This window comes from Anomaloglossus baeobatrachus, chromosome 4 (genome assembly GCF_048569485.1).
Source record: "Anomaloglossus baeobatrachus isolate aAnoBae1 chromosome 4, aAnoBae1.hap1, whole genome shotgun sequence".
Classification (NCBI taxonomy): domain Eukaryota; kingdom Metazoa; phylum Chordata; class Amphibia; order Anura; family Aromobatidae; genus Anomaloglossus; species Anomaloglossus baeobatrachus.
The window spans coordinates 454,492,524-454,510,247 of NC_134356.1; the positions used below are offsets into that span (position 1 = coordinate 454,492,524).

General features: G+C 43.9%; 1 protein-coding gene across 3 annotated transcripts in view; it reads right to left on the bottom strand.

The window, feature by feature from the left end:
• Positions 1-17,310, bottom strand: part of SNX22 (sorting nexin 22) — a 43,727-nt gene extending 26,417 nt beyond the window's left edge. For all 3 annotated transcript variants that reach the window (XM_075345641.1, XM_075345640.1, XM_075345639.1), the window contains exons 1-3: positions 17,089-17,310; positions 5,176-5,259; positions 2,666-2,770 (exon numbers count right to left, since the gene is read on the bottom strand). In XM_075345641.1, coding sequence (XP_075201756.1) covers positions 2,666-2,770; positions 5,176-5,259; positions 17,089-17,250 — 351 coding nt within the window. In that variant the 5' untranslated portion in view covers positions 17,251-17,310. The remainder of the gene's footprint in view (positions 1-2,665; positions 2,771-5,175; positions 5,260-17,088) is intronic.
• Positions 17,311-17,724: the final 414 nt, after the last annotated feature.

The window sequence follows — 17,724 nt, forward strand, 5'->3', positions numbered from 1 at the left end:
TGCTTTGTCAGCTCAAAAATGCAGCTTAAAAAAACCAAAAAAAAAAAACCCCACAAAACTGTGCGGACAGTAAAAATGAAAACTCAGACTTTGCTGGGGAAGCAAAGTCATGCAGTTTTAAGACCAAAAACACCACTAAAATGCCACGAAAATCGCACTGTGCGCACATAGCCTAAGAGATCTGCTTTGAAAGCAGACAATTTTGCAGGATTTATAAACAGCATCTTGTCAGGAGCTGAGAGGAAGGTGAGCAGGTAACTGATGAATAAAAATCAATAGGCTGAGGAGAAGTGGCTGGGATGTTAGGAGTTAACCCCTCTCCCAGAACGTAACTGTTGAGCACTCCTGGCCAGGTTTGGGCAGGCAATATAGTGTTCAAGCTTTATGGAAACCAGCTGTACACTATGAAAGATTAAAAAAAAAAAAAAAAACTTGAAGAATGACAGCAGGTAGAAAAAGCAAGTCAACTGCAAACTTGCTTATTTCGATGCAGTCTTGCTAACGAAAACAATTTAATAACTTGACATTACCCCTTTAGAAGCCACTGCCTTCCTAAGTTATTTCCAAGCCTAGCACAAACTTTTTTAGTTTCTTTCATAGCTCACTGTCTCATTTCCTTGCCTGCCTGACATTACACAGATAGTGAGGTATCAATCATGCTAAAGAGGCTGGTGCTAGGTGTGAAACAACCTTGGGAGGCAGTGGTATCTTAAGTGCTCCTTCATGCCCAGAGCACTTAAAGCGTACCAATCACCAGGATTTTCCTATATAACCTAAATCCAGTGCTATACTGGCACTATCATGCTGATTCTATACATACCTCTAGGTGTCAGCTCGGATGTATAGGTTTTGAAACATAAGCAAGTAAAGTTTATAAAATCAGCAGCTTGTTGAATGACAGCAGCTACAACAGCTGAAATCTGGGGTGGGTATTCATAGTTATACCCTCCCCCTGTTATTTATGCTAATTCTATTATAGAATTGATTTACTTTGTGACTAAAAGGACCTGTGCTGATGTCATACCCATGTGACAGGGCCTCAGCCAACAAAACTAATACCAGGAAGCAACGTTTTTCTGTTGACTGAGGCCCTGCCCCTTCTGGTCACATGGGTATGACATCAGCACAGGTCCTTTTAGTCACAAAGTAAATCAATTCTATAATAGAATTAGCATAAGTAACAGGGGGAGGGGATAGCTATGAATACCCACCCCATCTATCAGCTGCTGTCATTTAAAAACCTGCTGACTTAAACTTTACTTGCTTGTGTTTCAAAACCTAAAACATACGCGCTGACCAGTAAAGGTATGTATAGCATCAGCTTGAAAGTGCCAGTATAGCACTGGTTTTAGGTTATATAGGAAAATCCTAGTGATTGGTGCGCTCTAACACGTCATTTGCATGGAAAAACAAAAACGGTTAGAACTGCGTGCCCATATATTTGGTTTGGTGGGGGGGTTCAAAGCACTGCAAATTTGGTGTGCATTTTAAGGGTTAGTGGCCCCTCATTTTACTTGCAAGAAATATTTTATTCCTCTTTAATCCGATCTAATTCACACAACATAAGATAATACATGCAGAAATTGTTTTTATTATATATGCAAGCAGTTTGTTTTATACATGGCCAAAAAACAAAAAGCAGGTAGCAGATCACCAATTCAAAATGCAAAAAAGTGGAGGTAATTTATTGACCCATATCTGTGTAAAGTTTTGCTTCCTGACAAACAATGAAACATTCTCAATTATCAAAGGCTTGTAGTTGCATAGATATCGGTAAATTAAGTACCGCCTTTTTTTTCGCATTTTGACTTGCAGTGCTGAGTGCTTTTGGATTTTGTCAATTAAGTGTACATGTGGTAATAGCCAAGGGGCCTGCACCCACTTTTTCCATGGTGCTGTTATTTTTCGATAGTATACTAGGATAGCTATAAACATCCAGATATATTTGTGGACTGAGCCCTCGCGGGCAAGGACCTCCGTCCTCCTGTACCTGTCAGTGCCTTGTATTGTTCATGATTATTGTACTTGTCCCACTTATGTATATGCCATTTAACATGTAAAGCGTCATGGAATAAATGGCGCTATAATAATAATAATATATTGTACAAATTTATTGTTAAAACTAAAAACACTAAATCAATCTTTGTGCAGCCCAAAGGCAATGATCCCATGTGCAACAATTCTCCATTACTGTTGGTCTTCTGCTGTAATTCTAATACAATATGTTATGCATGTAATCTGGCATCTATATATGATATTGGGGATAGATAGATAGATATATATATATCTCTATCTATCTATCTGTTATTTCCCACTGGCGGTTTGTGAATCCCAACAATTTCAGTTCCCTTCACATACTCGCTTCTTCTTCCACATCTAAGACAGAGCGTAATGAATCACTTTCTGTAAATTGGTAGTAAACTTCCTCAGACTGTTTCTTCGCAGCATTGTTATAAATGTGTGTGTACGTGTGAATATTGAATATTGTCAAATCTGGTAGAACTTACCAACAACATCTTATCTATGGGGCTGCCAGTCAGTTCCATAATAGAAACCAGATATCTAACGGGTTGGGTATTCAGTTGCGATCAGAAGCGTTGGGTTTTTACGCTGATTTTACAGCCAATAAGGAACAAAATTACTGAATAAAAAAATACTTTCTTACTTGGATGTATGCCTCAAGTCCTTGCCGCCTTTGCTCTTGGACCTTGGACATCCAATTTGGAACACGTTTAGGTGGAAAGTCAGGCACTTTGCATGTCTTCTTGAGCTGTGAAACGATAAGAATTTCACCCAGTTAGCTTGACTACTCACAGCAAGTTGGGCTGCAGGGTGTACATCGCCCAGGCCAAAAACTAGTGCTCTACCAGTATACAGCTAAACCTCCACTAAAGTGGAAGCATCACAGGTGCAGGAGAAGCAAATCACACACACACCTCCATAGAATGGAGGGGGCGAATGCTAGATGATAAAACTGCACACTAGTGGCTTGCATAGAGCGCTGTTCACACATGAAGATAACAGTCACAAACCCGCAGCCTATTAGGTGACGCCCATACTATTAGATCAGGCGGGCTGCCAAGCCGTACCCCACCTGTGTATCACGTACGGACAGACACTCTACAATGCAAGGCCCAACAGAAAGGAGCCTGGCTGTATCCTGTACAAACAAATAAATATGGAGGTTTTTGTTGGTATTTATGGCCATAAAACTTAAGCCTACAACCCTCGTCACGGGACCTCATGCTTGTAGGTCCCTACACTAAATATAAAAATAACAAAAAGAGGATAATATCCTCCAAAAATTAAGTATTACTCACAGCAAGTTGGGCTGCAATGTGTACATCACCCAGGCCAAAAACTAGTCTGTCCATGCGTGATACACAGGTGGGGTACGGCTTGGCAGCCCGCCTGATCTAATATTATGGGCGTCAACTAATAGGCTGCGGGTTTGTGACTGTTATCAGCATGTGTGAACAGCGCTCTATGCAAGCCACTAGTGTGCAGTTTTATCATCTAGCATTCGCCCCCCTCCATTCCATGGAGGTTTGTGTGTGATTTGCTTCTCCTGCACCTGTGATGCTTCCACTTTAGTGGAGGTTTAGCTGTATCCTGGTAAAGCACTAGTTTTTGGCCTGGGCGATATACACACTGCAGCCCAACTTGTTGTGAGTAATACTTAATTTTTGGAGGATATTATCCTCTATTTGTTGCTATTTTTACAGTTAGCTTGACTGTTACAAAAGGGTGGCGGGCATTGTGCAGCTACAGACTGACCAGATGTAGTATGGCGCCAAACGTTTCTTTGTGGACAACTAATCAGTGTTATTCGAAAACCCAGTAGCCATGTAAATTTATGGGTGCAACAGAATTAAGGTGCTCATGATAGGACACATCATCCGTGTGGAGGGCTTGGAACTAGAAACGCCTATTGTGAAACGCCTACTGTGTGCACCACAGGGCAATATTTTTATATATTAAAAATTGCACCGTATTCACTACCTATCGAAGTTGTGCAAGTACAGTTCTAGAGAAAGCAGGTGGGAAAGACATGTTGCGGCTTAATGTCCCTCAGCAGACACTGGCGATCCAGAGTAGAACATTTTATGTATTTATTTTACTGGCTTATATAGCTCTATTAATTCTACAGCGCTTTACAGATGTGATCACCATTCTCCCCATTTGGGGCTCACAATGAATGTGTCTTTAAAGTGTGGGAGGAAACTGGAGAACCCAGAGGAAACCCACGCAAACACAGGGAGAACATTCAATTCAAAGTCCTTGCAGATGTTTTCCTTGGTGGGATTTGATCCCAGTGTTATAAGACTGTTGCAAGGCAGTCCTAAACCCTGGGTCACCGTGCTGGACTCAGCACTAATTCACAAAACTTGGCAAGAAAATCCGCAGTGGTAAATTTTTGTTGACAATTTGCTACTCTGGATTACCTACATGCCGACCATGGCGCTTCAGTGGTAATGTAATTGTTGTCATCACTGGAGGCCAAGGGTAAAGAGACTGATGGGGGATTGGAGAAGAGGAACATTGGGACACCAGATGGGTGTATATAGTAGGGTATTTTGTTTTTAGTTTAAATGTCGAGTGTTATTTTTTTCTGAATATGCAGATTTGGTGTTGATCTGAGGATATTCCTTAAATAGGGTGTTGAAATCAAAAGAGAAGATCCACAACCAAGCAATGACAAATATTAGCACATTGCACTGTCAAAAATGGGAACTTCCAGTCAATTTCTCAGAAGACAAATTCCACATTCTGTTGATGAGATTTGATGTTTCATCCACCTTGCTGGTGCTGTATTCCTCTGAATTTTTCATCCAAATATTAGGACGAAAATGTTTCAGCGATGGCGGTAAATGTAAATACACTCTTAAACAGAGCTGCTAATTACATTATTTTATGACCATGAAAATAAGGTTACATGACAGTAAACCCCTCTGAAATGTAATAGTCAGTGCATATTTGTGCAAACTGAAATGCATTGGGCAGTCATGATTTTGCTTTTAGGAATAGCCTACATTTTTGCCATTGCTAGGCCTGGAATTCAGCATTTCATAAATAGAGGAATCTACATGAGCATTCGGATCACACATTATAAGTTACAGTCTTCAAAGTATACAAAAAAAAATAATTAAAAAAAAATGATAAAAAATAAATTACCAGCTTATGGAGTGTATAAAATTCACTATATCGGCGGTCCAATGTATGTCGACGGCCATTGCATAAGACATCTAACTTGAAGACCTAAAAGAAGAAGAGATTCAATTATAAGCAAATACACAAGAACACAAAGAAAAAGCACATAAAGGGTATGTAAAGAAAAGATCTATAACTGGCTCCCCCATATACATAGCAAACTAACTTCTAAGTGACAGATACACAGCAGATCGGCATCTAGGATGTAAAATTCGAGATTCTTCTCAATACATGACCATTTGGTTTTAAAAAAGCCCTACTCAAATTGATGACAAATAAAAGTAATTTTCACCCTTAACTGCAAATGTTGGGTTATATAGGAATTCATAGGGTGAATTTTAACGTGTGTATATTAAATTCAATGTCTACTTAAAAACATTACATTTAAGTTAAAAGGTTAGGTCTTTAAATTAAGGCATTGCATTGACTTGACTTTATTTTCAGCAGATTTCTATTCAGTCTTGGAGAATCCGGTGTCTAGCCCATGTCCTGTAAAGGTGGTTATACTCATAAGATATCTGTTAACGGCTTTGGATTGTTATATATATATTTTTTTTTTAACCCAACTCCGCCAATAAAAGGAATCTTTCAGTGCAATGAATGACTGTTCAAACCAAGTACAGGCGCTCAGTGCACCCTTGGTGTGGCCAAACATTTAAGTGCACTTTCCCACCTACTTGTTTTCCAACTAACTTCACCTCTCTATATAAGCAAAAGAGGACATTGTGGAGATGGAGGGAAAACAAGTTGGTGGGAAAGTGCACTTTCCAAGGGGCACCAAGCACTTACTTGGTTTGAACAGTCATTCAGGTACTGAAAGTCTTTTTAATGGCAGAATTAGGTTGAAAAAACAAACAAAACCAAAGCTGTTGCCAACATATCATATGTGTATAACCACCTTTACAGGGAATGGACAAGACACCAGATTCTCCAGGACTGACTACTAGCCATCTGCTGAAAATAAAGTCAGTCAATGCAATGATTTAGCTTAAAGACATAACCTTTAGCCTAAATTCACTTTGATTTGTATGTAATAAAAAGCTCAGATTTCTATTGTACAATAAAAGACAAAGCGGTTTTATAGAGCGTGCATGATAAACTTTGCAGCACAAGGTCAGCAAGGAGTCTGCTATGCAGGAAAAGTCCACTGATATTAATAAATTGTGGCTCCCCCTGACTTACCTCCAATGATTCTCTCATTATGCAGACAGCTGACTACCAACAACTAGAAGGAGCCTGTATATCATGCAAAGATTGGATATCTCGCTGGCCAAGCACTGCAATGCCTAAAGGCCCCGTCACACTAAGCAACATCGCTAGCAACATCGCTGCTAACGAACAACTTTTGTGACGTTGCTAGCGATGTTGCTGTGTGTGACATCCAGCAACAACCTGGCCCCTGCTGTGAGGTCGTTGGTTGTTGCTGAATGTCCTGGGCCATTTTTTAGTTGTTGCTGTCCTGCTGTGAAGCACAGATCGCTGTGTGTGACAGCGAGACAGCAACAACTAAATGTGCAGGCAGCAGGAGCCGGCTTCTGCGGACACTGGTAACCAATGTAAACATCGGGTAACCAAGAAGCCCTGTCCTTGGTTACCCGATATTTACCTTTGATACCAGCCTCCGCCGCTCTCACTATCAGTGCCGGCTCCTGCTCTGTGCACATGTAGCTGCAGCACACATCGGGTTAATTAACCCGATGTGTGCTGTAACTAGGAGAGCAAGGAGCCAGCGCTAAGCATTGTGCGCTGCTCCCTGCTCTGTGCACATTTAGCTGCAGCACACATCGGGTAATTAACCCGATGTGTGCTGTAACTAGGAGAGCAAGGAGCCAGCGCTCAGTGTGCGCTGCTTCCTGCTCTCTGCACGTGTAGCTCCGTGCGGTGGTAACCAAGGTAAATATCGGGTTGGTTACCCGATATTTACCTTAGTTACCAAGCGCAGCATCTTCCACGCGGCGCTGGGGGCTTGTCACTGGTTGCTGGTGAGCTCACCAGCAACTCGTGTAGCCACGCTCCAGCGATCCCTGCCAGGTCAGGTTGCTGGTGGGATCGCTGGAGCGTCGCAGTGTGACATCTCACCAGCAACCTCCTAGCAACTTACCAGCGATCCCTATCGTTGTTGGGATCGCTGGTAAGTTGCTTAGTGTGACTGGACCTTTACAGTGTAAAGCACCTGACAGGTTGTCTGTAATAACTAGTGCTGGGCGAATAGTAACTATTTGTGTTTGGATTAATCGTAACGAATCCCAAAGTACTATTCCGGTATTCGTCACAAATAATGAACTTAATGCAAGTCAGTGAGGAGCCGGAGCATTTATCTTGTGACGAATACTGGAACAATACTTTGTATTCAGTAACCATCCGAACACATAGTTACTGCTCGCTCATCACTAGTAATAACCAAATATACTACTGTGGCGCCCCTGAATATATCATGGTGCCACAGGGAACTGCATCCTTTAACTCAGGGTGCCAGGCCTACCCCCCATGGTTCCAGGTTCCCAGAAACCGGTGTCACTACCATCAGCACCACAAAGCCCAATCAACATCTCACATCATGACCTGTCAGACACACTAGTGGGTTGGTCAAGCTGGAATAGGGCCACTTACCTAGGGGTCAGGCAGATTGGTGGGAGGGAGGAAGTGAGCGGAGTAGTGAGAGCCCTCAAAGAGTGAGGAGCTGGAGTAGTAGCTCCCTGGGAGCTAGACCGAGGTTGGGTCGCAGACGGTGGTCCGGGACCAGAGGAGTCGGGGACCGGTGGCAGTGACATTGGAAAAGGGTGCGACGGACATAGTCTAGGAAGACTGTTGGCATCAGAAACCCCAAAGAACTGACTGGTACCGAGCACGACGGGGTACAGGACCCTAGGTCAGGAACAGATTCAACGTCCTGATAATTAACCTGGGAGGGAAGAGTATCTTCACGAACTTCCCTAAGAGCTCAGAGATTGAAGGCGTCAGCACACTGCGGGGGATAGGGTTTTCCAGTAAAGCAGCCCACTGAAATCCCAAGTGCCAGCCATCAAGAGCACAGCTACACTATACATAGTGAGCGGGGCCCTAACAGCTTCAAGCCAAGGGACCACAACAGACAACTAAATTGTGCACGGAGATGGGCTCCGGATTACCAAGTGACACTGGTGGGATCAGATACCTGGACGGGCTCCCCACAGTGACAGTGAGGTACAGAGACTTTGGTTTACCTTCAGTGTGAGTGTCTACTTTATAATCCTCATACAGCACCACAACTACCCAGAGTACCTTGGTCCCCAGCACCCTGCGCTCCCAAATATCCACCAAAACCCCAGAGGCCGGGGCCTTCCCTACCTGCGGAGGGACTGACGCCTTGCTGCTCCACACCATCTGCCCCTGTACTCCTTCCAGCAGTGGCAGTACTCCCATTTCCGCAACCCGCAGGTGGCGTCACAAACTTCTCCCCTGTAAATAATCCCCTTTCAAGGATCGGAGTGTTTGCCGAGCCCGGGTTTGGATCCCTCGAGTCACGACCACCCCAGATCCGAGCACCCCGGTCTGCGCCAGGGCAGCACACTACCACGCTACTACTTCGTCTGGTCATTGCAGGTGCTGCCACATACAACACAGCTCTTACATACATACATACATACTAATAAATGATGACGTTCAGTTCAGTGGATATTCATGAAGACACAATGCTATCAGTCCCGCAGTTTTCACGTTCACATTTCCACACATGTTGTATACTAATAGACAACATCTAATTTATTAAGTAAAAGGAGCTGGGCTACTGGGCAAGGAATGCTACAACCTAAGCAAAGCAAAAATGAGCTAGAACTATAGGGTTACTTTTGGTTCAGTACCATGTTGCCTACATATAAATCAGTTACACAATTTCATATCTTAGTATGAAAACTATACCCATCTTTCTTCTTAGGTCAGCCAATAAAATAATGACATGCCAATTCCTAAATAGGTATACTTCTCCAGCTGAGTAAGCGGGGTTTTATATGTCTCACTCAAGTATCATTGAGCTACCGCTATTAATAATAATAATAATAATAATTCATAATTTTATTCCTTTATATAGCGCTATTAATTCCACAGTGCTTTACATACATTGGCAATACTGTCCCAATTGGGGCTCACAATCTAGAGTCCCTATCTGTATGTCTTTGGAGTGTGGGAGGAAACCGGAGAACCCGGAGGAAACCCATGCAAACACGGGGAGAACATACAAACTCCTTGCAGATGGTGTCCTTGGTGGGATTTGAACCCAGGACCCCAGCGCTGCAAGGCTGCAGTGCTAACCACTGAGCCACTGTGCCGCCACTCTATTAGACATATTCCGTTGTAGACCTCACATATGGTTTTTAACAAAAAGAGAAAAGTGGTGGCTTGTGTTGATATATCCGAACTCACTTCTGCGGAACAACCCTCCTTCCCTCTCAGTGCAGTCATTGTTAGGAAAGATCAAATAAAGTGGTGAACCCCATGCTTATGGCTTATATTATATTGTAAAATACCAAAAAAAAGAAAAACCATCATAATCTAATTACTACACAGATGTGACGTGTCTAAGTGACAATCAGGAAAGTTGCGTAATTGACATGTTCTCGCCTGTTCTAACTTTTGACATTTGATCTAAGCTCAGATCATGTGACAGACCTGAACGCAGATTCTTTGGCTCTCAAACAAACAAAAACACCCCCCACACCCAAGTCCTGTACAATAAAGCGTGTAAGATTTCTGAAGACCAGACATCCAACCAGAATCTACACCAGAGGTCTACTTAGGTCATCTCCAAGGCATAACAGAGCCACGTTTCCCATAACTGCAGTTCTGTCTTTTAGTCAAGCAGTAAAAATCTTTACTTTTTTGGACTATAAGATTTATTGCTTCCATAGACACATTTTACATATTAGGAGGGTTCTGGTTATTGCCCTATCATCAAAATGAAATATAGTTACTAATCATCCAATAAAGGGAAGAATCTCTACACTACAACTATCTACAAAAGCGGCTTGTTACAAATTCAAATATCACTTCTAAACACCACTTGTTTATTCTAATGTCAAAGTCTCATGGATACAACATTTAGGATTTTGACTGTTTACCCATTCTACTACCGTGTTCCCCAAAATAAGACAGTGTCTTATTTTTTGCCCCGAAAAAATGCACTAGGGCTTATTTTCAGGGCAGGGCTAATTTTTTGGGAAAACACAGGTTGGGGGCAAGTTTACAGCTCAAAAAAGGCAGAACCTCCTAGGAGAGCCATACTTACCAGATCCCGGACATCTGGGTCGCTCCCAGGTCCTTCGCGGGCACTCCCTGCATGTCCTTGTCTTCTCCACAGCGGTCCTACCCTGCTTCCGGCCGGCCAGCACTCTCACACACATCCGGTAATATTGCACTATTTCCAGCAGACACAGTGACCTGAGACGCTGTGAACGTGAGGACCTGTGGTGGAATACATTGATGTGTTCCACCGCAGGTCCTTGATGCATTCCACAGTGTCCCAAGTCACCGGAGCAGTATGGTGGGTGTATGTATGTATGCCACCACAAGTCCTCACGTTCCATGGTGCCCTGGTCTTGCAAGTATGATTGCGGGGTGTGTTTTCACAGTTTTGGGGTGTCTGCTTTCTTTAATGGAGTATCCTGCAGTATTCTTTAATGTTTTAGCTGCATGGACACTTTATTATTGAACCACAACAAAGGCTTATTTTTGGGGTAGGGCTTAAATTTAAGCCTTATACTGAAAATTCCTGCTAGGGCTTATTTTCAGGGAAATGCGGTATGTAATTTTCTCCACTTTATCTTTTTATTAGTTTGTTGTTTCTTTTTGCCTTTATAATGATAGAGGGTTTATTTGAGGGAACATGCAAAGGAAAAGCGGAGATATTACTACAGCTACTCACCAGTGGCAAGTTTATTTTAACTGAAATATGACTATTTCCTAGCCTCCTTTATTCACTTCTTTGCTTAATCTTCTCCTACTGTTCACTCAACTTAAACAAATTTCAATTTTTATCATCGCCCTAATGGGTAACTCGAAGTGGCAGGTGGCAGCTTCATCACAACAGGTCTTCACAAGACCAAGTACATAAAAATAACAATATTGGTGACTTGGCTAACACATGGCAAATAATGCGCATGAGTCATTGGATAGGAAGACACCTTTACAATAACAGGTAACGTGATCTTAACACGGGAAATACATGATCTCCAAAGTAAAATGGAAACAAAAGCTTTATAATGGAAAAATAAAGCTAATCTAGGGCAGACGTCATTTACAGAAGTTATCACCGGGTCCAAGAATGAGCTTCACTGACGTAAAGTGTTTTCTGGTTTGTGAGAAACGTGCAGACACTTCAAAAATCAGAGTCGAGAAAACATCTGAGGTTTTTATGGTAGTATTATGTAATAGAAATATATTGTTTTGAGTTCTTTATTACTTTTAAAAATCTTGTACACTGGAGATCAAGTATTTACAGTATAATCACGATTAAGGGTCTTTACATATCAGAAAAGCATTGATGCTATTGCTCACGCTTTATAGCGTTTTCCATGTAAATACTTGATCTCTCATGTACAAGATTTTTATAAGTAATTAAGAAGAATTTGTAGCTGGACTTTATCGCTTTACTCATTTTTAACTCAGGCCATGGCAAAGCCTTTGCCCGTGCTCTGAACAAAAAGCGGACAACTGCAATTGTGATCTGGACTTCTTTTGTATATTTTTTTCGAGGCACAATAAAGCTGCTGCGCAAGGGGTCCAGTTACCCATCAGTATCCCCATTATACCTTGAATGCCGATATGGGTCACTACAATTGATGAGCGAGTACTACCATACTCCAGTGCTAGGTACTCATTAAGATTTCCTGGAAAAACACTCAAGTTTGCCGTTGACTTCTATTATACACAAGTTCTCAAGTCGCACCCATCCGAGCATCCAACTGCTCTTAACGAGTACCAAGCACCCGAGCATGGTAGTTCGCGCTCATCACTAGTCACTACAATTGGCATGTTTGTGGTTTCCGGTATGTTTTGTTACAATAATCAATCTCCTGGAAATTAACTTCATTAAAATTAAAGCAATCTAAATGACTTGTGTGCTCACATGCATAGGTCACAAGTTAATGAGATAAAACAAGAACAGGAGAATGTCACGAGAAAAAAAAACAAAAAGTAAATCAATAGGATCTTCAGCAGTGGGGGCTACAACCAGCACAATCTGATCCAGTATATGCAAATACTTCAGTTGTAAGATTTTTCATTCCCTCAATTTCTTCCCTGGGAGTTTTCTAAAAGAGACAAATAGAATTGGCTTCTAATACTTCTCTAGTAGTGTAAAAAACAAGGAAGGCTTCGTACAATCCTACTGACCTCTGTTCAATGTATTCGATTTGCACGAATGGCCACTTAGAGCAGAGTCATAAATGGGCTTTCCAGTCCATTGCCCTAATCCTTATCTAAATTGCCCTAAACAGCTTGGGCTAGCCACATCTTGTTGATTGCTCCTTGCTGGCCTCTTCCTTTTACTCCTCAGCGAGGTTTTACAACCTCTAACTAGTGAATGTATTTTTGTGAACCTGAAAAAGATGTAGACTTCTTATTTTCTGAGACTCAATCTTTGGCAAAGTGAAAAAAATGACATTTTCCAACCAAATGTGAACGAACGAACCAGTGGCTTTTCTGATTATTTAGACTCCAGCTAATCAACGATCATGAGAGAGAAACAGTGTTGGGAGTTTTAAATGCTTTAAATTGAAGAACGGTCTCACTTCAGTTCTGAAAGATCCGCAATCTCATTTAATAATGCCATATCGCAAGTTAAAGATGACAAAATATTGTATTTATCAAGAATTAGACCTTTTTGTTTTTAATCTTGGACATTTTTTTTTGCACTTGCCAGGAAGGCTATGTACGCACGTTGCGTATTTGCATGCAGTTACGCTACGTATTGCACTGCAGCGTAACTGCATGCGTCCTGCGTCCCCAGCACAATCTATGAAGATTGTGCAGGAGATGTGCGCACGTGGCGTATTAGAACGCAGCGATTCAGCTGCTGCACAAAGCGTGCGTTCTAAGGCCGGAGTCACACTTGCGAGTGCCTCGCGTGTTTCTCGCGCGAGTCTCTCATTGAATCACCCGCCACGGACCTGCACTCTGACAGGAGCAGGTGGGTTGCATGTATGTCTATGCAGCTGAGACGCTCCTGTCCGGAGAGTGAGAGTCCATGCCGGGTGATTCAATGAGAGACTCGCGCGAGTTACACACGAGGCGCTCGCAAGTGTGACTCTGGCCTAAGAAGTGACATGTCACTTCTTTCATGCTGTCTATGGCAGGAGCTGCATGCAAAGCACACGAATTCTGCAGGCACCAGGCGCTCTAGAACAAAGCTTTTCATCTGCGCTCTGAAGCGGACCTTTTGTGTGCGGTGCAGAGCGCACACGTGCGCACATAGCCGAAGATGTGGGGAGCATGACTATGTTGTAATCTGTGTATATAATGCTATTTTGTGGCATAATGCATCTCGGTCCTGTAGTCCAGTTACTGCATGTCCCTCCCCAACAAAGCACCATCTGGAGACATATAGTGCATGATACAGTCTAATATTAAACTTAAAAAGCTGTGAGGTGTTATCTTGGTTGGGTATCAGATTAAGGGGGACCGCACTTTTTTTGTTTTTTATAATTATTTATTTACTGCACGATATAGACCTGCCCAATGGCAGCTGTGATTTGTTGCAGTCAGACAGCTGTGAGAGTGTGGGGGCGGGTCTGACTGCAACCAATCACAGACGCCGGTGGTCGGTAGAAGCAGTGAATATGTATGAGACTAATGACCAGGTGCAGTGAATATGTGTGAGCCTAATGAGCCAATAGGGAAGAAGAATAAAGGTAGATTATTTTCGGCACACCATAGGTGAAATAATAGGAGTCCAAAGAATGATATTTGCAATAAGTCCACTTTTTATTTTTCAAGCAAAAAAAAAAAAAACGTAAAAAAAAGAATAATACAGATGTCCAGAGACCAATGTTTCAGCCTTTTTGGGCCTTTATCAAGGTGCTTATCTGGAGAGTCTGTGTGTACAGTGTCTTATAAAGTCAGAGAAATGGCACTCAGGTGGATTCCATAGTTAGAAGCTTGTGTAAGATGTAAGGGCTCTGCGTTACCAGGAACTGACAAGTGTTTCCTGCATCTATGTTGTAGTGAACACCATTATATACAAGGACATGTACTGGTCACCAGTCCTATATCTGGACCTGTTTCTTATACTTATATTTTATAGCGAAATATAGGGAAATCCCCCTATGAGGGATTGTGTGCACAGATGTCCTATTTGCTTCCAATATCTGTGTGGGTATGGAAATCATGAGATCCACCTAGCTTAGGAAGAGGGAAGAGACATCTCATGGGGCTGTATTCATACAGGCAAGGTGCTGTTGTCCTCAGAGTTCTGAGCTGGTATCATCAGTATTACCAAAAGGCAAAGCAGCCCTCAAAGGGTCATAGGGAACCTGTGTCCTGGACAAGAGTGCAGCCTCGTGGTCAGTAGTAGAGGGAAGAAGAATGAGGCAGTGGGAGTGGTGTGACCGCCACACCGGTGATTGGTGAGTATGAAGTGCTTGGAGAGAGACGCTATGGCGATGGAACAGCTTTTATAGACCCTATGACGCTCGCGGGCAGCCAATCACAGTAATGCCGTAACCAAGATGGCTGCGGCATTACTGTGATTGGTTAAGAAGCCCAGCATGTTGAGTGGCTGCAAGTCAGGCGCCAAAACAGCTAGGCAGGATATCCTAATATAGAAAGGCGAATACACCATCGCTATAAAACGAATACCCCACTATTCTGCGAATAGCGACGCATACATTCACTCATCACTAGTACCGTAATAACACATATGAAATGAATGTGGAGCCATGCCAGTGTATAGCCAGAGGTGCATTTCCCCAGCTTTGTCAGGGGGCATATGTAATATTGATATACCATTTTACAGGACACATAAATGTGCCCGGTTGTGTTACATTAATGCTTCACATAGCGCCCATCCTAATTGTCACTGCTCAATTCTAATATTCACAATATGAATTACGAGTACTGAGCACTCGAGCATAGTAGTGCTGGCTCATCACCTATTACAGTGGTGGCTGACTACAAAGCATAGTGGGGAGCATGACTATGCTGTGACAGAAGGCTTTTTCTAAATCCCCTCTGCTGTCCATTCTGCCTGTGAGTGGCTATGCTGTCCGCTCATCCCCATCAAATGAACCGTGCTGCAGTGCCCTCTGATGTCACATTGTAGTGGACTACCCCATTAATGTATCAGTTCAATACAGATAAAACTCTGATGTACAGTCTGTTTTCAGTGTAATCTGTTTTACACAGATCCCTAAAGACTTTAATGGCAGAGTCTGATCCACAAAACGGAAGAGAATAGGCATGCTCGGGGACACACGGACCGGGGACACACGGACCGGGGACACACGGACCGGGGACACACGGACCGGGGACACACGGACCGGGGACACACGGACCGGGGACACACGGACCGGGGACACACGGACCGGGGACACACGGACCGGGGACACACGGACCGGGGACACACGGAGCCTGCAGTGTGAATGGATCAATGGAACTATGGGTCAGCGTGATGTCTGAGAAGAACATGGACAGCACCAGGACATGTCTGTCTCACAGATGTGTGAATGGCGCCGTAAATAAATGGTGCACTCATGGGATTATATTCAAATGTGTCTTTATAACATATGCTTTAATATCTATTACAGCTGAATGACCCATGTCTCTTTCCAAGAAATGTTTCCATTTTCCACAAGAGTTTTCAGAACGGCAAAGGAAATACTGAAATCAGCGTCACTGTAAACTCTTGCGCAAGATGTAAACATTCCTTGGAAATACAAGTGTGATTATCTGTCTACATACATGATGGCATTCTGCTGTCATGGGCATTATGGCAGATTCTAGAACGAAGCATTTGGGTACAATCCCACGAGGGCACCAGGTATTTATATGAAGACTGGTGATTTGGGCTGATGGGGAGCCTGACCAGCTCATTTTACAGGTTAATCCGTAGTGAAAAGTGAATGGAGCCGCAGCCAGAATATCTGGGAAAAACGTGGAGAATGGGATCTTAGCCCTAAGACAGAAAAGCCGAAATATGACACATGCTTAGAAAATAACCCCAGTGTCAGGTGCAGAAGGGAAGGTTTGGGAATATTTGTCATCCTCTTCTCCGGTGAGGAATAGATGGGGCTCAGCTCCGAGCAGAAGCCATTATTTCCTAAATTCTCAGTATTGGCAATAAACCAGAACATGAGACTGAACATCAGAGGAACTGACTCCAAACCACACACTGCCACAGATCACAGTCTACACATGGCGATCTGTGGCAAGAAGGTTACATAATGCGCAACACTGGAAAACTCAGATATCCCTGCATCAATAATGCTATATGGGGCAAACAGGAGCCCTAATGCCAAGGGGGCCCGGTACAGCACAGGGAGGCGGCATCTGAGGAGAATGCATACATAATAATAATAATAATAATCAGCTCTGCGAATATCAGATATGGCTAACTGGTGAAGGGACTTTCTATTTTTGCACCTCTTTAAACTCTGATAGTGTTGTGCCATGCACTGGCAGGGTCCTGTATGGTCACTGAGGGCACAATGCATGGGATGGATCTGGGACTGTGGAACATTACTGCTGTAATATGTGATGCAAACTGACTTGGAGGGTAAAGCTATGCCAGCCAGAGTCTGCCACACACTAGCAGCTGTGCCAGGCGAGGGGGTCCGGCATTGTGTGCGCAGTCCCCAGCTCTGCAGACAATGCCCGGCGGAGGATATGGGCAGACAGGCTGGCACCTACCGTGTGGGTCTTGTCAGACTTGTACACCTGGTGCCCCACTGACGGGACATACACTTCTAGCATTCTCCTCCTCCGTGCTGCCAGGATGGCGCTGCCCAGCTCAGGGTGTCGCCATGCCCCGGGATGTCTGTGCTCCGCAGTGCCCAGGGCTACACACGGCATCTGATGTGTCTGTGCCACCCCACCCCCATCGGTGCCTTCAGCTGTTTGAAACTTGGTAACACTCCCCTCCCCACATATAACACAGCCCCTCCCGGCTCCATTCATGGCCGCACAGAGCCGGCCCCTCCGCACCTCAGCCCGGGCGCCGGTGCCCGCCCTCCTCCCGGCATGTCCGCCCTCCTCCCTCCTCCCGGCGTGTCCGCCCTCCTCCCTCCTCCCGGCATGTCCGCCCTCCTCCCGGCATGTCCGCCCTCCTCCCTCCTCCCGGCATGTCCGCCCTCCTCCCGGCATGTCCGCCCTCCTCCCGGCATGTCCGCCCTCCTCCCGGCATGTCCGCCCCTCAGAGACATGGACGAGGAGAGGACGGGCGGCCCAAGGTGTGGACTAGTGATGTTCACCCTCAGGTGCTGTGTGCTGAGGAAAACCTCATTACACCAGGGTCACACAGGACAATAATCAATACAATTCTGCGCT